Source organism: Thamnophis elegans, chromosome 2, assembly GCF_009769535.1.
Source record: "Thamnophis elegans isolate rThaEle1 chromosome 2, rThaEle1.pri, whole genome shotgun sequence".
NCBI classification, from domain to species: Eukaryota; Metazoa; Chordata; class Lepidosauria; order Squamata; family Colubridae; genus Thamnophis; species Thamnophis elegans.
This window is the reverse complement of record NC_045542.1, coordinates 95,088,236-95,109,000: the sequence shown is the minus strand read 5'-3', so window position 1 is coordinate 95,109,000 and position 20,765 is coordinate 95,088,236. Positions and strand designations below refer to the sequence as shown.

Here is a 20,765-nt window from a genome sequence, read left to right as displayed (position 1 = left end):
CTTAGTCCATAGTTATTGATATACTTGGGAGTTATTCATTTCAGAAAGTCTTGAGTATACTTAATTTATGTTGATATTTCTTCATGACATTGTAGAAAATAAATGCAGAGATATTTTATAGAGTCTATAAAATATCTCTGCATATATATAATATAGAGAAATAGATGCCCTAAAATGTAAGCACTTATTTCCCACATGCAAACAAAGCCACAAAAATAGATTAACCATTATTCATTGATCAAAACAGGAAATCAAATAATTGAATGAAATCATTTGGCACAAATCATAAGTTTTGACTGTTTATAACTATATAAAATTATAACTACTTACATTTTTATGGTGTTTGAATGTTTTTTCTATCTATGAGCCCATTCCCTTACTCATTCATTATCTTTTAAATTTATTGTGTGCTCATTTAGTTGTTTAGTTTTGTCCAGAGGTTCAACCAAGAATATTATCATGGTGTCTGTGCTCAGTTTCAGTAGAATTTGTAGGTCTGCAATTGTTGTCAAATAGTTGTTTCATTGTTTTGAATTAAAGTTTAAGGAAAGCATATCAGATAGGGGTGTCAAACTTGTGTTGTCATGGTGGCATCACATGATGTAACAAGACTTCCCCCTTCCCTAAACTGGGTGGGGGTGGAGCCAGCACATGACGCATCCGGCCAATGGGCCGTGCGTTTGACACCCTTGATGTAACGTATGTGGGAGAATGTGGATTATCCCAATTCTTGACTGGCTGATTAAGTCAGTTAGCATGTGTTGGAAGAAATATCCATCTGGTTCAGTTTCAAGTGGGGAGAAAGACACTGGAAAAATGGAGACTGATTGGAAAGATGATTTACTGATGGACAGGACTACATGGGTTTGAGGTCCTGGGCAGCTGAACACATGGAGAGTGAGAGGTATTTATACCCTCTCTTGGCTTTGAACTTGAGCTTCCTATTCCTGTGCAAGAATATGCATTTTATTGGCTGCTGTCAAACTCCCATGGGGCTATGCAGGGGTCATAGCTGAGGTTATCTGAGGTAAGTTTGGTTGAACCTTGCTGGGTGATGCAATGTCCTTAGGAAATTTTGAAATGCAGTGAGCCCTGTTGCTAGATGCGGAGAGGGCTAATCCTATTATGTCCTGAGGGTCATGTCTTAATCCCATCACCCTGGAGCTGAAGATCTAATTGTCTTGTAGATAGGCTGGCCCAGTCCTGGTCAATGGGCATCAAATATCTGCTGGGGGCAGGGAGCTTCAGGGAGTTGATCTTTGTCTTTAAAAATGTTTCTCCTTTTCTCATCCAGGGAAATATAATATTCTGCCTTTTTAATATTTCCTAGAATATTTCTTCTAGCAGAGGGGTGGTTGCTAACTTTCTACACGTGCAACTGATACCACACATAAATGAAGGTAGCCACATCTCCTAGCAGGCGGGAGACAATAATCTTTCTACTAAAGAACACTCCTTTGACCAAGGAGATCTGCACAATTAGAGGGCAGTCTTTAAATATTCTAGGAATTATTATATCTCCAGAAAATGTGATCAAGATAATAGTTTTGCAGATATAGATTCATTTAAATGATATTTGTTTAACCTATCTGAATTGGATTGCAGCAAGATATAGTTGCTAAAGTTGCTTGGTGGTTTTGAGGAATTATATTTTCTAGAAAACTGCATGGGGAAGACTGCCTTGGCCAATCTTCCTCTCAGCATTTTAGTATACTTGACTACTGTATTTTTCTGAACTGCCAGTCAGGATTGAGTTTGGCTGTGCTGTTTTACAGAAATCTAGTACTTTGTTTAGGGCTATGTGACACAGATGACACAGATGGACAATAATTGACTTATAGTCAATTGATCTGCAAGATTCCATATTGGGCTTATCCACATGACTATGTTGGCAAAGGTTGAATTGAGGTCAGTATGTTGATGACATCCAGTTCAATTACTCCTCACCATCCAACTCCAATAAAAAGTCTTTCCCAAAGACTTTATAAAAGGTTTATAGTCTGGAAGTGATCCTTTATATAAGGTGACCAGATTTTCAGATTGGTAAAGAGGGACACCATTGACCGGAGGGGGGGCTTGATTAAAAAAATTATATTTTGTCAAAAGGTCAAACAAGGCGATTATATGACCCCAGGAGACTGAAACCATCATAAATATGAATCTGTTGCCAAACATCAAAATTTTGATCACGTGACCATGAGGATGCTGCAACTGTCTCTAAGTGTGAAAAATGGTCGCTAAGTGTGAAAAATGGTCATCAGTCACTTTTTGCAATGCCATTGTAACTTTGGTCACTAAATGAACTGTTTGAAAGCTAAAGCTAGCTTGCATTATAATGCCTTATGCTAGCTTACATTTTCGAGAGAGAAGCTAAACTCCTTATTAGAATTGAAATAGAAATGAATAGAGTAGAGTAGAGTAGAGTAGAGTAGAGTAGAGTAGAGTAGAGTAGAGTAGAGTAGAGTAGAGTAGAGTAGAGTAGAATAGTTTATTAGCTAAGTGTGATTGGACACACAAGGAATTTGTCTTTGGTGAATATGCTCTCAGTGTACATAAAGAAAAATAAAATAGAATACATTCATCAAGAATCAGAAACTACAACACTTAGTGAGTCTCTCTCTCTCTCTCTCTCTCACACACACACACACACACACACACACACACACACACCCCTCCTCTGGATTCACTGGGCTATATATAAATTCCCCCTCCTTCAGCCTCTCTCTCTCTCTCTCTCTCTCTCACACACACACACACACACACACTCCTCCTCTGGATTCACTGGGCCGTTTATAAATTCCCCCTCCTGTGCACACGCTCAGCCCCCCTCTCTCTCTCTCTCACACACACACATACTCACACAAACTCCTCCTCTGGATTCACTGGGCCGTTTATAAATTCCCCCTCCTGTGCAAACACTCCTTCAGCCTCTTTCTCCCCTCTTTCTGGATTCGCTCCGAAGTTTTTAAAATTACCTCTTCTGTATAGAGACCAGGTTATCAGCCACGTGAGACATACACTGTGTTTCTATGGCACAGTAATCCCCTTCCCAAACAACACGCAATGCCAATTTAGAAGCCCCAAGCAGCCGAGGCGAAGTAGCAGTCCGGGGGGAGGGGGAGGGGCTGAGCTTGGACAGCCTCGGAGGCAGCCGCTAGCTCCAAGAGAGAGAAAGAGGGGTGGAGGGAGGGGCTGCTCAAAGCAACAGAAGAAAAAATCCGTGAGGGAAGCCCGCGGTCTCCACATGGAGTAAAGTCTTCTCCTCCCTCAGCCATTGGCAACAGCTCCCAAGGACGCGCGGGTGGGAATGCGCTCGGCTCGAAGAATATACGCTCCCAGTTGCTAGGAGAGCCTCAAGGCGGCTGGAGGCTTTTTTGTAACTTAAAAAAAATCGGGACTTTTTTTTTTTTTAAATATATTTTATTCGTTTTCACATTCCATTTTACAATCACTTATATACAGGGTACTTGCTATAAGAAAAAAAATAAAAAAAATAAAAAAGAAAACACAACTCATCATTCACAACCCCACCTGACACTTCCATCCTCCATACACCCCATCTACCCCCTCCAACTTTCCTTTCCTCCCTCTAACGCTCCCCTCCTACTTCCCTTTCCCCTCAAACCTTCCTTCTCCCCTTACTCCCAACACGCCCTCCTTACATTCCCCTTACTCCTTCCTTACTCCTCCCTCCTCTTTCCCTCTACCTCCCTCCTTGGTGTATTCCTTTATTCAAGTGTTGTTTATTATAATCTGATAAAAAGTAAAATAAACCAAGGAAAAAAAAATATAAAGAAAGAAAAGAGAAAAAAAAGGAAAAAAAAAAAAGAACCGTATATAAGTGCATTCCTGTTCTTATTGAGACTATATTAACACCCACCCACCCACCCACCCTAAATCCCCATCCCTACTCCTCCCGACTTCCCAGGGCCCACACCTGGCACTGCCTTCTATCTAAAGTATCTTATGTTCGTATGGATTAAAAATAAAAGTAATATATTAAGAGGAAAAAAAAAACAAAAAAAAAAAGAACAAAGAAAAAAAAAGAAACTCTTTGTGTTAAGCTCAGCCCCCCATCTTTATCTATGCTTAAATAGTATAAGTCATTCTATCTATATTTTATTCTCGTCTCTTGCTTCTTTGTTATTTACCCCGACCTCCTGTAGACTCTCCCATTCCTCTTCCTTAACCTTGTATTCAGATAAACATTTATCCAAATTTGTATAGACATCAATATACAATCTAGCTCAAAAATAATCCCTTCTAGTAAAATTTAAGCAGCGTGGATCATTCCACATATTCAGATATTACTTTACAGAAGAATAATCAAACTTTCCCTTCTAATAGGATTTAAACAGCGTAAATAATCTTTCTTAACCTTAATTTCAAACAGTAATTCAAAATAATCTGACCAAACTTTCCCTTCTTAGTAAAATTTAAGCAGAGTGGATCAAGTATTACTTTAAAATGATCCCGACCAGCTTTCCCTTCTAATAGGATTTAAACAACGTAAATCATTCCGCATGCATTTTGCCCTCATCCCTTGCTTCTCTGATATTTACCACTATCAAATTTATGCAGACATTAGTTTAAAATTTAGCTCAAAATAATTTCACCAAGCTTTCCCTTCTAATAAAAATTAAATAGCATAGATCATTCCACATATTCAAATAATACTTTCAACAAGAATCAGTTTACCTTCTATTTTAAAATAATCTCTTCAAACTTTCCCTTCTAACAAGATTTAAACAGCGTAAATCATTCTGCATGCATTTTACATATATACATTCAGTATCACCCCACCAATAAATTCCGCTTTTTCTACCGGAGAGAGGTCGCAAACCCCCATTCAATCCACAACTTTGGCGAATATTTTAGAATGTCTAAATCCTCGAACTCCGCTTTTCTGCTTCTCCGAGGGAGGGGGAGCTACCCCCTCCATCTTGCAGCCATGTGGTCTGTTGCTTGCCTTCTCCTTCGGCTTGTCTCTCCTCTTTTCCAAGTGAATCAGGAAGTCCCGCCTTCAAAGTCTTGTAATAGAAATCTCGAGCCTCCGAAACAGAATTGAGACGAAGTCTTTGATTCTCAAATGTGACCGTAATGCCGGCTGGGGCCTCCCATCTATATTGAATCTGTTGATTTCTAAGCTCTTTAGTTAAAAAAGCATAGTCTCTTCTTGCTCTCAACATCTGGAAAGGTATTTCTTTGAAGACAATCAAGTCCTGGCCATCAACTCTCAAACTATTATTGTAAAATTTTTGCATGATCGCGTTTCTGGATTCTTTTGTGGAGAAATATATAATTATATCCCTCGGGAGCTGTCGCTGTTCCGCTACCAACGAATTCTGGCGATAGATTTTCCGAATCTGCCAATCAAAGTTAAGTCCCGGGCTTCCCACCGCATGGCTGAGGGCTTCAACAAAGGTCTGTTTCAGATTCTCTCGCTCCTTTTCGCGGAATCCTCTGACTCTTATTGCGAATGCCTTCTTATTAAAGTTTATCATAACGAGCTGTTCTTGAGTGTCTCTAATTTTTTGTTGTAATATTTGAATATTAGTAGTCAAATTAGAATTAGCCTCCTCCAAGCTTTCCAATTTATTCTCTATTTCAGCGGTATAATCTGACAGGGCAGACACGGCTGCAAACGTATTCGCCTTCATTTGGTCAATTTTAGACTTTAAATCACCATATAGCTCCAATACAAATTCCTTAATTTCTTGTTTAAAATCATTGAACATTTGAAAAAAAAATTCCTGTGTTAAGCATTCTCCAGTAGAGGGCGTAGGAGACAAGGGCTGCGATTCCAGTGTAAATTCTTTAAGCTCATTCACAGATTCTTTAGGCACATTTGTAGAGAGACGCTTCGATTTTGACCTGGGTGCCATTATAAATAAACAAATAAACAGTGCTTTCGCTCCCCTCTGTTTCAAAAAAAACCAAAAAAAATTATCTTGTTAAGGAGCGGTCTGCAGGAAGGTAAAACCGGCTACGTACATCCCCTATCAGTCACCAACAGAGAGAAATCGCCATTTTGAAGTCCGTTTAAACAAAGAAGCCTCTAAGACAAATGGTGCTGGTATTTAAGATAGTAATAAAAGCATAAATCTCACAGGAGTGGGACCCGCCCGTATTAATCCTAGCTTCAAACAACTTTGCTTTGTCCTGGGGGGGGGGGGTCGCCTGTCTGGGGCTGCAAAAAAAAGCAGCTGAGAAGAACTGGCTGGAGATAAAAGCTCCGCTCACGCTGGATCTAATCTCTGTCCACAGCCAAAAAAAAGAGAAAGGCTGTGAATTACGAATAGACCCTAGCACACAGAGCTACTCCCTGCCCCTTTATAGCCAAAAAGGGGTGATATCTATGATCTTATTTAGATATACAGACCAGATCTCTGAGAGGAGCTCGGTTGAGCCCTCCTCGGCGACAGGCTCCGCCCCCCCGGAAGCCCCCCAAAATCGGGACTTTTTAAAAAAAAACTAGGACACGGGACAAATTGTTCAAAAGAGGGACTGTCCCGCTGAAATCGGGACATCTGGTCACCTTACCTTTATATTCAACTGTCACTAGATTATTGGTAGGAAGCTGTGACAAGACATGCCTTTACACAATTATTCCTATTCAACCATCACATTTTTGTCCCACATTTAAAGAAATTGCTTCCATGCTGTATTTTGGGCATATTTGCTACTGCTGCTACTGCCAAATGGAAGGGGCCTTAGCCAAGCTTATGGTATTACTTTTGATTATTTGTTTTATGAAACTTATGAATCCTGATACTATGCTCCTCAGTTATTGCTATTGCCATTGGCTTCTTATAGAACAGTATATAACATAGCATATATTAAGTACTCCTAAGTATGAAGAATGTGCAAAAATTGTGATATAGGCTTTCTCTTTTAATTTGCATTCAAAGATTGAATGTTTGAAAATATTTGCATTTAAAGGAGCATAGATTATATACAAGATTTTGTTACTGAATAAATTCTTTCCATTCAAATCTTAAGCTTAAAAGTGAAATGTTAATTTGACTTAAAAAAAAATACTTGGGATGGGTTGTTATATCATTTTTCAAACCTAAATCATCCCCCAAACCTGCCTTTCTCAAAGCAAAAGGCTATTTGCTATAAAAGCATGGCAAAACATAATTGTTAATCCCAAAGTGTGCTATTGCTTTCTACAGATCATTGTATTTTTTTAAAAAAACAACAAAAAGTTCCTGTCAAGCCATGATTAGTACTGCTCTCTGCTGGCTAACTGTGGCATAACATAAAGGCAAACGTAATAAAGTGGACCACAAAATAATACATATTTTTGTTGTTTTCATTTGATCTATTAACAATGTATTTTTCATGTGAAATTTAGGTGGCAGTAGAAATTCATTTGGAAAATTAGAGTTTGAAACATATTGGATAATATATCAATTATATTCTTTATGCTGTGTTACAAATTAAAAATCAGTGGGTGAGTGCATTGTTTCCCTAGTAATAGAGGCTCCATAGTTATATTCCTGGATCCCTAGGCAAGATGGTAAGGCCATGTCATCAGGCTATTTTGGAAGACTAACAAGATGAAGCCAATCTGATCTAATGGTGTCCCACAGAATAGGGGTCATAGCAAAAAAGGTCTTCCTGGGTCTCATCACATGACATTTTTTCATGGACACAATATCACAATATATACTTCTTGCTGCATCTGGTAGAGTGGGTAGATGTGACTGGTGAGATACTTCAAATACCCATCTTCCAGATGTGAAGAAGTAAGGTTCTCCAATGAGGAAAGTCTTCGGAATTTCAACTGGTAGCATGTGGATGTAGTCTATTTCATAATTTTAAGAACTCTCTTGTTTTCATCTAACATTTTAGTGTTTTGCATTATTAAAAAGGGACAAAAATTTGATCATATCAGAACCTACATATATTCAACTAAAATTTTCCAGGCACAGTGATCAACATACCAGTAGTAACCCGGTGTCTTTCCTGATAACATAAAAACAGTCACTTTAGGATAGAAGAACCATCTTTTCTGGGAGCATAAGCATACATTACGGTACTGAAAATCCCTTTTCTACCCAATTGTCCAATATTATATCTAGCCACCATATTTTACCCTGGAGCCATCAAAAACATTAAGCAAAGCCAGGTGATAAAACAAATACACACAATATTATATAAACCATACAGATACAAGGGTAAATTTGCACTTGAATATTTCATGGTCAAGAAATTTAACAGCAGGTTTTAAAACATCAAAGATATTTTGGGTCTTCCAAAATGTTATACAGGACCTTCCCAAGACGTTTTACTGAACAGAATATGGTAAAATGCAATTCAATATCCCATGTATACAAATGGACAAAAATGGATATTCAATTTTAATTCTGGTGAATGAATAAAATTACCCACTGCACTTTCCAGCATCGGAGATGGGTATCTTAATAAATTCGGCCTTGCTCTCTGAACAGTTTAAGTTTGTTCAGTGCTAATTCTCTTCTAGTGTTTACTGACAATAATCTATGGACAAAATTGGACTGACAATCTGGTTATTTGGGGCAATTCCAGCTTTGCACAACTGATTGTTTCAGGAAAGAATAACTTCAGAGGATTATTTTATTATATAAATTTAGACATGATTCAAATTAGTATTTCCTATACAAGTGTCTTAGCACCAGGAACTTCAACTTCTAGTAACACATTGTGGCAAATTAGTTGCACAATCCTTTATTTTACATTTATGGACAATCGTGGATTTACACAGACAAAGCACAACATATAGTCAAAGTAAGTTTTTAGATTCCCCCCAACCCCGTCCTATCTGCAATAACGGGAAATGTGTTAAATACAGTCTAGCAGAGAGGAAAATGGCAAGAACCTATTTTAAAATTCTTAAACACGAACACTTTTCCCAGGGAAGATCTGATTTTGAAAGAATCTGAATAACATTTGTGTGGTCGGCTACAATAAAACCCTGGCCTAGATAGTTTCATGGCTCCTCTAAACCACGATAAGATTTCAGGAAATATGCACCATCCGAAAACAACCCCCCCCCTCCAACGCCCCTCAATCTGCTTAAAGGCATCTTCTTAGTAAGATGTCAAGGGGGGAAAAGCGGCAGCGGGGAGGGGGTTGAAGAAAACAAAACATCCATTAAACAACTGACTGCCAACGAAAGCCACACGCGCAAGTTGCAACGCTCCGCCCCGCCCCTTTTATTGCCCTGCGATTTGCTTCCAACGGCGTCTTTTTCGTTTTTCTGCTCGCGCGCTTTGGGGGCGCTCGCGCCTCCGCGGAAGCCAATGAGGAGAGCGGTGCGCCGCATGCATAGATTGCGCGCGCCGGAAGCGACTGTTTATTGCTGAGGAGAAGCGGAGTGGATACTAGTAACTGATACTGTGGCACGGAGCTGCTGGAAGCCCGCGACTGATCTCTTTTGTTGTGTCTGTGAGGGCAATATCAAGTAAGCCAAAGGTTTTCACTTCGGGATTCCCCCCCCTCCCCGACACTCTTGTAGTGCCGGGACCAATTCTTTTTCCCGATGCCTTTTGGGAGTCTGCATCCTGCAATTTTCCCGCTTGTTTTGCTCTAAGAGCATTAGAGGCCTGAGTTTGGAAGACTTCCGGTTTGCAGTTAGGGCGGGTTTTTCCTCTTAAATGATATTTTCGTGCACGGCGCCCATAATTCAACCAGCCTCCCCCTTGTCTTCCACTTAGATATTCCTTAATATGGAAGGAGAAAAGAGAGGTTAGCGGATTGCGCATGACTTTTCCTCAGACCAAATATTAAAAGCAATCATCATCCACGTTCGCATTCACGATCCCAAATCTGTTCCCTGCCTTATATTTGAATATGGGGCGGAGAGAATTTGTTGTTCACTCTCTTCTAAAAGCCAGTGTAGATTTATATTTAGTGAAGAAGGAAAGAGAACGGGAAGTTAGGAAAAAAAATGTGATGTATATATAGACATATATTGGAACGACCTCTTCAGTTAGAGAGAATATACATAACACACCTAGGTATAGATTATCAAAGTTATGTCAGGTTTTATAGTTCGTGTAATGTGATGTTTTTGTTTGTGTTTCTCTAGAAGTGGATTTCTGCACAAGGCAAGGAAGTGGAGTAGATGATCTTGAATGTATTATCAATTTTGTGTATTTCTTAAAATATGTATGGTTGGTGGAACCAAAAATACAGTATAATGAAATTTATACATAATTGCGCCTTGACATGTACTCAACATAATACATGTTGAGGTGCAATTTGAGAATCTTTTTGACCAACTATCTGAACTTTTACATAATTGTAAAGTTGTGAGCAATAATATTAATAGGATATTAAAACAGTAAAGAAAACTCTTGTGTCAACTCTCTTACATGTTCTTGGGAATATAATTCAAGTGTATACATTGCATAATGCAAATTATTTTTGTCAATTTATTTTAAATCCTCTAAATATTTATAAACAGGTGGCAGATAATTCCATAATTCGTGTTAATAAATAGTATTCTTAACCATTTGGTATGTTGGACAAAAACGTTTTAGCTTTATTGTAATGTATAAATGCTTATATGTCTTGTATGTGGTATTTAAATGCTGATTTTATTATGTTTGCAAATTTTATCTCTTCTAGCAATTTGTTCTGCTGCAATGGGTGAACCTCAGCAAGTGAGTGCCCTCCCTCCACCTCCAATGCAATATATTAAAGAATATACTGATGAAAATATTCGGAAAGGTATAGCTCCTAAGCCTCCACCACCTATTAAAGATAGCTATATGATGTTTGGAAATCAGTTCCAGTGTGATGATCTAATTATCCGACCCTTAGAAAGCCAGGGTATTGAAAGATTGCATCCCATGCAATTTGATCATAAAAAGGAATTAAGGAAACTCAACATGTCTATCCTGATCAACTTCTTAGATCTCTTGGATATATTAATAAGAAGCCCAGGCAGCATAAAAAGAGAAGAGAAACTGGAAGATTTAAAACTGCTATTTGTTCATGTGCATCACCTTATAAATGAATATCGACCTCACCAAGCAAGAGAGACTTTAAGAGTCATGATGGAAGTGCAGAAACGTCAGCGTTTAGAAACTGCAGAGAGATTTCAGAAACATCTAGAACGAGTTGTAGAAATGATTCAGAATTGCTTGGCTTCTCTGCCAGAAGATTTACCTCATTCAGATGGAGGAATGAGAATAAAAGCTGAACCAATGGACACTGAAGACAGCATAAACTGTATTGGATCGAATGAACAGCAAAGAACAATCTCTAGCGTAAAAAAAGATCAGGTTTTGGATAAAGATGCTAACATGTGTAGCATTATTGATGAAATGACATGAAAAAGCTTTGGATTTGGGATTTTCAGGGAACATGCAACTGATGCCAAGGAATTAGAATATGATGTTTCTTTTCCTTTTGCTATGACTATTTAAACAGTAATGGAACACAGTGTATAAATCAGTAAATATTGATAATTTATTTGTTTAGCTTTTGCATGTATATACTTGACTTTAAAGTACATCAGTCTTACTGATAACTTTACCCATTATACTAATTATACATATCAGTATCCAAATTTTGCTGATGGTCATTATTGAAATATGGAGGTACTTTAAGGAATTTAAATACATGTGATGATTCCTTGTTTAGGTTAAATTAAATTAATCATGTATACAAAGTGAAAGTTAAAACAATAAATATTTTTGTTCTTGTTATGAATGTTTGTGAATTAAAGTAATTGCTTCTGAAGATAAGGAAGCTTGGCGACTAACATTTATTAAAAAGAATGAAATTCCAAATTCTTTGAGATAACTTTATCTTTAAAATATTTAACAGAAGACTTGATCCAAATTAGCCTTGTATTTTACAGGATGAGCCATATTGCTTCCACCCTATTTAAATATAACTCAATTGTATTGGGTTGTAATACAGTTGTTCTTCAGATCATAACTGCTTGTTAATGCTGACTTAAATATATTTGAATTACTGTGTTGAAATCTTTGTATGTGTGTTTGCTAAAGAACTGGAAGTATAGAAACAGTATAGTCATAGTATGTATATATTCAATATTTATATCACATAACATGCACTTAAAACATTTCTATATTTCTACACAATCAGGAAAAATTTCTATATAAAGTAGTTCTTATGGGCCAAGAAAAAAATATTTGCAAGAACAAATACTAACATATACATACCAAAGAACAAATTAAGTTGTGTATTGTTACAAGGTAATGAAATTATTTTTGATCTCTAGAGATTGAATTTTACCAAATTCCATTATTTTCTGGGGGAAATGTGAGGGTGGCAGATATTTTTCTGACTTCAATCTATATAGAATTTTTACTTTGCTAATATGGTGTAACCAGAGGTGGTTTTGTACTAATTAAAAGTATTAGGGAAAGTCAGTAACATTTGGCTTCAATTTGTCTTCACCACCAAGCTTGTATTTCTTTATACCATATATCATGCAATTCAGAAAGTCTTTCAATTCTCAAAAGTAGAAAATATAGTTTAGCTAACAAAGAGAACAGTAATTAAAATTCACCTCAGAAATTCAATTACCATATTATTCGGCGTATAAGACGCACCAAGATTTTGAAGAGGCAAATTTTTTTTAAAAAGTTTGCACTCTGCAGTCCCCCCAAAAACGGCCCGTTTTTCACGAAAATGGGCTTTTTTTTTTTTTTTTACCCCAAAAGGCATGAATAGCCTTTAGGAGGCTTGTAGAGTACTCTGGGGGTTGGGGGGGAAACGAACAAAAAATGCCCCATTTTTTCCTGAAAATGGACCCGTTTTTTGTCAAAAAAAAAAACCAAAAGGGCATGCATAGCCTGTAAGAGGCTTATAGAGTGCTCCTGGGAGCTTGGAAGGGGGACAAAATTGAGCAAAAAATGGTCCAGTTTTTCGCTTATTTCTACCCTCCCCAGCCCAAAGGAGCACTCTGGAAGCTGCCTAAAACCTCTGAATGGCCATTTTGGTGAGGGGGGGGGGGTTCGGGAGGAAAACATTCTGTATTCAGTGTATAAGATGCACCCAGATTTTCAGCCTCCTTTTTGAGGGAAAAAAGTGTCTTATACTCTGAAAAATATGGTATGTAATAAATACTTATCCAAAAATTGTACTTAGTTTATCCTAGTATTACTAATGGTAATTGGTAGTAGTGATATTTTACTACTATCGTTGCAATGTTGATTCATTTACACTTTAATATTCATTAGAAAAAATTACAGTCAAATTTATAAAGAAGAGTTCAAGAAATACAAGTGGTTTTGCCAGGATGTTCCATCTTCATTTGGCATTTCAGATTTAGTAAACAACATAATTATACAATGGCTACCAAACCAAGATAGCTTTTTCTAATCTCTTTATTTTTGCTTTTAATAATAATATAGTGCTGAGAATAGGTGAAAGCTCATGTAAAGAGAAGCAGAAAAATAGCTCTGCATTAAAAAGAATTTATAAACAACTGTGGAATAAAGTTCTTTTTCTTGAAAACAGTTTAAAACAATTTATGATGGGCAACAATGGGAGTTGATTTTTTTCTCCCTTAATTATGTGCAACTTGTTTATGGAGATTCTTGCAATAACCTTAATATTTAAATATACTGTAGGAGATTTTATGCCTCAGCAGGAGGCAGCACCAAGCTGACTGGCTGAGCTCAAAGGCTAAGTATGGATGTCTTCACTCAGCAATTGCTTATAGATAGTAAAAAGTATCAGGTTTGGTAGTACCTATAAAAGGAGCAATACAATACAATAGCAGAGTTGGAAGGGACCTTGGAGGTCTTCTAGTCCATCCCCCTGCCTAGGCAGGAAACCCTATACCGTTTCAGACAAACGGCTATCCAACATCATCTTAAAGACTTCCAGTGTTGGAGAATTCACAACTTATGGAGGCAAGCTGTTCCACTGATTAATTGTTCTAACTGTCAGGAAATTTCTCCTCAGTTCTAAGTTGCTTCTCTCCTTGATTAGTTTCATCCATTGCTTCTTGTTCTACCCTCAGGTGCCTTGGAAAATAGTTTGACTTCCTCTTCTTTATGGCAAACCCTGAGATATTGGAACACTGCTATCATGTCTCCCCTAGTCCTTTTCATTAAACTAGACATACTGAGTTCCTGCAACTGTTCTTCATATGTTTTAGTCTCCAGTCCCCAATCATCTTTGTTGTTTTTCTCTGCACTCTTTCTAGAGTCTCCACATCTTTTCTACATTGTGGTGATCAAAACTGAATGCAGTATTCCAAGTGTGGCCTTACCAGGGCATTATAAAGTGGTATTAACACTTCACATGATCTTGATTCTATCCCTCTGTTTATGTAGCCTAGAACTGTTGGCTTTTTTGGCAGCTGCTGCACACTGCTGGCTCATATTTAAATGATGGTCCACTAGGACTCCAAGATTCCTCTCACAGTTACTACTATTGAGCAAGATACCACATATTCTGTACCTGTGCATTTCATTTTTCTTGTCTAAATGTAGAACCTTACTCTTTTCACCATTGAATTTCATTTTATTAGATAGTGCCCAATGTTCAAGTTTGTCAAGATCCTTCTGTATCTTAAGCCTATCTTCTGGAGTGTTGGCTATTCCTGCCAGCTTGGTGTTATCTTCAAATTTGATGAGTTCCCCATGTATTCCCTCATCCAAATCATTGATGAATATATTGAAGAGTACTGGGCCTAAAACAGAACTTTGGGGTACTCCATTGCATACTTCCCTACACGTAGATGCAGTTCCATTGAGGACTACACGTTGAGTGCGGTTGGTCAACCAGTTACGGACAAATCTATCTAGTGGTAATGCTGTCTAACCCATATTCTTCTACTTTATCTAGTAGTAGGTTATGGTCTACCTTATCAAATGCCTTATTGAAGTCCAAGCAAACTATATCGACGGCATTCCTCTGGTCCACTAATTTTGTTACTTTGTCAAAGAATGCAATAAGATTAGTCTGGCATGATCTGTTTTTGACAAACCCATGTTGGCTTTTAGCTATTTTTATACTTCTAGGTGTTAGCTAATTCGTTGCTTGATTATCTTTTCCAGAATCTTTCCTGATATTGAGGTCAGGCTGATAGGTCTGTAGTTTCCTGGATCTATTTTTTTTCCATTTTTGAAGATGGGAACCACATCAGCTCTTTTCCAGTTCTCTGGCAGTTCCCCGGTGCTCCAGGATCTCTGAAAGATATAGTTCTGAGATCTCGTCTGCCAGTTCCTTCAGAACCCTGGGCAATGTTCCCTCTAATTTTTTTTCAGTGTGAGCAGAAAAGTATAGTGTTTGAGCGGCACATTTCCATGCCTGAGCACCTGAATATTTTTCACAGATGTCTCCTAAGACAACACCGAAATCAGTATTATTTGAAACTCAAAGTTATGTTTATTCAAGGTACCCGCTTAATTAAAAGTGTTATATAATATCAGTATCACTTAACAACGCTCCTGCTTAGCAACCAAAATGTTGGCTCAGAAAGTCTGGCATTTGAAGAACGCAAATCTTAAAGCTGTTGTTACAAGATCCTTGCACCCCTAACCCTTTAGGAAAAAAAACCTCAGGGGTCTTCAAACCTGACAGCTTTAAGACTTGTGGACTTCAACTCCCAGAAATCCTCCTCCAGTCATGTTGCGGTGATGTCATCTGTTCCATCTTCGGTTTTTTCACTGGCAGCAGGGCTGCCGCTGAAGATGCCGACAAGCCCCCCCCCACCAGAATAACTGCTGCCGCCGCCTCCTCCTCCAACAACACCACCACATTTGCTGCCCGGTGCTGCGGCTGAGGTGAAGCTGCCAAAGCTCCCACTGGAATCCCCTCCTCTCCGAGCACCTGAGCTGGGCACTGCATTTACCCCTGCCGCCACCTCATCCTCTGCCGTGCTTTTGAGAAGCCATGAGGTCTTTTTTTCCTGCTCCCGCCCCCTCCGCTGCCTTCCTATTGGCTCCTGCAGCCTCATGGCTCATCAAAAGCACTGTGGAGGAGGAGGGGGGAGGGATAATGCAGGGCCCAGCTCAGGTGCTCCGCGTGGAGGGGGAGACACCACTGCCACGGGCAGGGCCGCTGGTGGGAGCTTTGGCGGCTTCACCTCAGCTGCAGCGTCGAGCGGCAAATCCGGCAGTGCTGTTGGAGGGGGAGGAGGAGGCAGCAGATATTCCGCTGGCAGCACGGGCTTTGGGGGTTTACTTCAGCCGCAGCACCGGGCGCAAGCGGCTAGGATTGGCTGCCCACAAAGGACTTCCCCGGGCTTGCTTTGCTGAACACGGGGGCGACTGACGCTAGTTTGAGCGGCTGCGGCCGGCACAACCTACCATCAGTCACTACGTGCTCATCAAAACAAGTCTGGGAAGGTCCTTTGCAGGCGGCCAGTTCTAGCCGCCCGCAAAGGACTTCCCCACGTTTGCTTTGCTGAACACAGAGCGACTGACGGTAATGAGCGGTGCAGCCGGCGCCTAGGAGGTCCTAGGAGACCAGTTGTGCTGCGTAAGCTCCTGCTGCCGTCCTGCGCCCGTGTTAACCCTAGATTTTTTGAGGTCCCTGTGTGGCAGTTAGAAACTGCTGCGTGGGGTTTTCTTGCCACGTGCGCAGCCGCGCACCTTAGAGGGAACAGTGACCCTGGGGTGTAACTCATCTAGGGTAAACAGGTGCTCACTTATCATTTTCTTCCCTATTTCCTAATCAACTGGAACAACCGGGCCAACCTCCCTTTCTCTCTAACTTCACTTCCTAATTATAGAAGAATGGAATAGCTGTAAAATAAATGTTCACAACAATTATAGACAGCTGATACTACAATTAATATTGACCACTACTGAGGAGCTCTAAAAGGACCTTGAGTTGCTCTTCCTCATGGAAAGAATTTCCATCCTATGGGCAGGATTCCACCCCCAGAGCCTGGATATTGAACTCTCCTGGCCCCATTAGCGCTCTCTCTCTCTCTCTCTCTCTCTCTCTCCCTCCCTCCCTCCCTCCCTCTCTCTCTCTCTCTCTCTCTCTCTGTGTGTGTGTGTGTGTGTGTGTGTACTAGCTGCACAAATCCCAAATGCACGTGGAGATGCATTTGCACTGAGACCCTCAGGAATAATAAGATGGAAAGCATCCTCCAAGATCAAGCGGACTCATTCAGAGGAACTGCCAATAAGGAATAATACTAGGAAGGCAAATGGTTTGAGTCTCAGAGTGAAATATATAGTAACTGATTAGTGCTGAGAATAGGTGCGAGCCCAAAATTGTGCCTTCAACTTGATATTGAGAACTGCAAAGTAAGTTACCTTGCTGCTATTATTGTTTCTCTAGTGACTATCCAAGAGAGAGTTTTCTGGATGATTAGAGGACTTACAATCAGGCACAGTGATGGAGATGGGGGTTATGTTCAGATGGAATGATGGAAAACCTGAAAGCAAAACCACAGGAGCTTTCTTAAAGCTTGATGTTCATTCTGTATTGTAAAAGTTAAGGAATGACATTCAGAAAACCACGAGTATGGATGTGTGGGACTGGTTTCAGCTGCCCCAGTCTAATGATGGGCACAAGGTTTTGGAAAAAGTCTGACTGACCACATGGATTCTTGACCTATCATGGCATGTAGAATCTAGCTAAAGGGAATTGATTAGGCAATTAGTACATCTTTGAGCCATGGGCATAGTGGCCTTAATCTGGAAAACTCATCTACTCCTTAAAAAGAAAGCCTTACAATGAAACTGCTGGCTGCAGTGAACCTATTAAATGCTTAGCTAATTCTTATTGAAGTTGATTTAAAATGAAGCTTTTTTCACAGTAGGAACTCGCCTTTTAAACATGTTTGTATATCCAAATTCATCCTGGTTTCTGCCATAATGACATCAAACCTGTTTTCAGAGTTGCTTCTGCTGCACTTTTATTTTTCTATTGAGAAATATTAATTTATTCTTGTAATCGGACTACATTACACTTTGGAAGATTTGTGAGAATTTGGCCTTCGCTCTAATCAGGTCAATTTTTCAGATTAATTTCACTTCTGTGACATCTAAACAGTAATTACAAACTGCAATTATGCTGTCTTATAAAGGTTTCATTTGCTTACCTATTAAAAAGTTTCTGTCCAAAATGTATTGGCTCAAAGATTGGCCCACTCATCAAAAGCTGTGTCATGAGAATAGAGAGTACATAAAATATACAATCAGAAAGGAATGAGTTTTTTAATTGGAGTTCTCTTAATATCATTTTTCCATGATAACCTTTTATAAGGTTCTGCAAACACCTTAAATTTTTCATAGGTTTATTGAGAAAGTTAAGTTTATACTTGAGCAAAATTCTAAAATTAAAAATAATCTTCAGGTAGCTAGAAAAAAAAACCATCCAACATATTGAATCCCTCAGACCAAAACTAATGGATTTTGGATTGATTAAATTTTAAACTAATTGTGGAACTACATGAGTTTGATAAAGCTTAATATGTATCCTAGATGGCCTCAAAAAGAAGTTCTAATGCTTTTGATAATTCTAGTCATATAGGTGGAATAATTTACAGGTGGAATAAAACATCTGTATTCTGTTGTAATATAACACAATATTAATCTGTGTTTTCTATTCATAAAATATCCTTTTACCAGAAACCAATCTTCTGAGTTTATTTCCTCTCTTCCCCAATCTATGATCTTGGCATTTTTATCTCAGGAAATGAGCAGTTTTCCCATCCAAGTATAGGATTTTAACCACATCATTTTACTCCATTGTTTTATTTTTACGAATGCTTCAGAGGATAATGTGAAGTATAAAATTCACACTCAGATGGACAACATGATGCTTCACTGAATCATACTTTAGTAGGAATGAAGTTGAGTATCCAGAACAGAATCCATGCCATAAGAATAATTTTTCTTTGCTGATTCTTTTCTCTTTTTGCATAGTGATATAAAAATGTTGCCTGACTGAGTTTTCCCTTCTGTTCCTCTTATGGCCTAGTGAATTAGGATAAAGCCAGTTTGAACTTCTTTCTAACACTTTTCCAGATTTAAACCATGATTTTGTTTTTGTTAACTGTCTTTACACTCTCCCCCCTTCATTCTTTCTATGATCCAGATGATAGAAAAAAATTGAATCATATCAGGTTAAAAAAAGACAAGGCAACTGCTTGGAGTGGAGATAAGATTTTATTTGACAGCAAAACAGGCAATGTAGCCATGAATTAATAAGATAGGTATAGTGATATTTATAGGAAAGCCTGTTCAGGAAGCACTCAACCATCTTTGCTTCGGGGGTACATACAATGTAGGGTCCAATAGGGAGAAAATACAGCTTTCTCACCCTGTGGGCATGATAAACTTTGCTCCTTTATGTGTTCAGGTGTTAGTTTTGGGGTGATAGGTCTGGTATCAGGTGAATCACATTGTGTGAGTAAAGGATTTCCATGTCTTCAGCAATTTTTCTTTGATTATGGTTAAGTTGCTGCTTTTGTCAATTTCTTAATGAGAAACATCCTTAAGTCAGTTTCTGCCTATCTGTCAATATAGGGGGGAAACTTAAGCAGTCTTTGCCATTATTGTGTGTTGGTTCACTGACCAGTCAGGAGTGGTGAGAATTTCACCCAGGTATCAGGAACCTTCTGCCTCTCATTTAACATGGAATGGAACCTTCTTGTTACCCTCAGGTTCACTTGGATAAAGTTAAAGTTGGTATGCAAGTGATAGAACAAACTATTTTATTAGAAAAAAAGGACTTACATTGCTCTCTACCATCTAATCTAATCCTCCAGGACTTCCTCTAACAATTCAGTTTTTGGATAGATGGTCCTACTTCCCAACAAAGTCAACACCCACCCATGATTATGCGATTGAAACTTTATTTCTTTTTGCTGCATTGATCGTGTGGTTGCCCCTACCTCCTACCCTCCCCCCCCCATGAGAATTTTTATTTTCTAAAATAGCAGTGGAGTCTGTCTATAGCTCAGAAGCATTCTTGGAAAGAAAGAAAGTGGTAGAGGTGGTGCTGGGGGCAGCGGCGCTGGGGGACTATGAATAGGGAATTCCCTAGTCAAGGAATTGAGAAATCTACCTGGCCTGAATGGACCTGTATTCCCTTTCAAGAAACAGATGCATACTGTGGCTGTTTTTAGAACTCTTGTTATCAGTGGAAGCTTTTATGGAGAAAAAAATAAGCTCTGGTAGGAATGGCCTCTTGGTAGCACCATATTTCCCAAGAATTTGCTATGCAGCATCTAAAAATGAGACATTTTTGATAGAGAACCTCCAACTGTAAAATTATATTTTTGTTCAGTTTGGGGTCATGTACTTTGTAAGCCTTTCATGCCATCAGTTCGGTGACCACGTGCTTGGTGTGCGCACACGCAGTGTTCAAAATACAGTAATTTGATAGAGCAGCGCAAATCAGCTGAACCAGAAAGAAAGAAATATAAGACAGTATAGGGTGGAGGCAAGAGGGCAGGGCCAGCTGATCGTCAGAATTACCAATTCATCCGAACCGGTAGCAGCCCACCACTGTCCATTGGACAACGTATTTGCTTAATTAATTGCTTTAATTAAATAAGTAGTTTGAATTTATGCAGCTGTACCTTACGCTGACTCTGAATTAAGGAAGTATTTTACAGTTGTAATTTTTTTTGTCCCAATAGTAGGATTTCAAAGCTAAAGCAAACCCAGCAGAAATCCAATTCTCAATTGGTGTTTTCTATTCTATTCTGTTCTGTTTCATCTCATCCCGTCCTGTCCCATCCAATTTGAGCATGTTCACAGTCGTGTCCACACGACTGTTTCAGGCAAGACCTCTTTCTAGAGGCTGCTAAA

The 20,765-nt window shown here is 38.9% G+C and overlaps 1 protein-coding gene across 1 annotated transcript; it reads left to right on the top strand.

Moving 5' to 3' along the window:
* The first annotated feature begins 9,328 nt into the window (after positions 1-9,328).
* MED7 (mediator complex subunit 7) lies at positions 9,329-11,705 on the top strand. The gene is made up of 2 exons (XM_032208500.1): positions 9,329-9,451; positions 10,621-11,705. Exon 2 carries the CDS (start codon positions 10,638-10,640, stop codon positions 11,328-11,330), a length of 693 nt encoding a protein of 230 aa, XP_032064391.1. The 5' UTR covers positions 9,329-9,451; positions 10,621-10,637; the 3' UTR covers positions 11,331-11,705.
* The last annotated feature ends 9,060 nt before the right edge of the window (positions 11,706-20,765 follow it).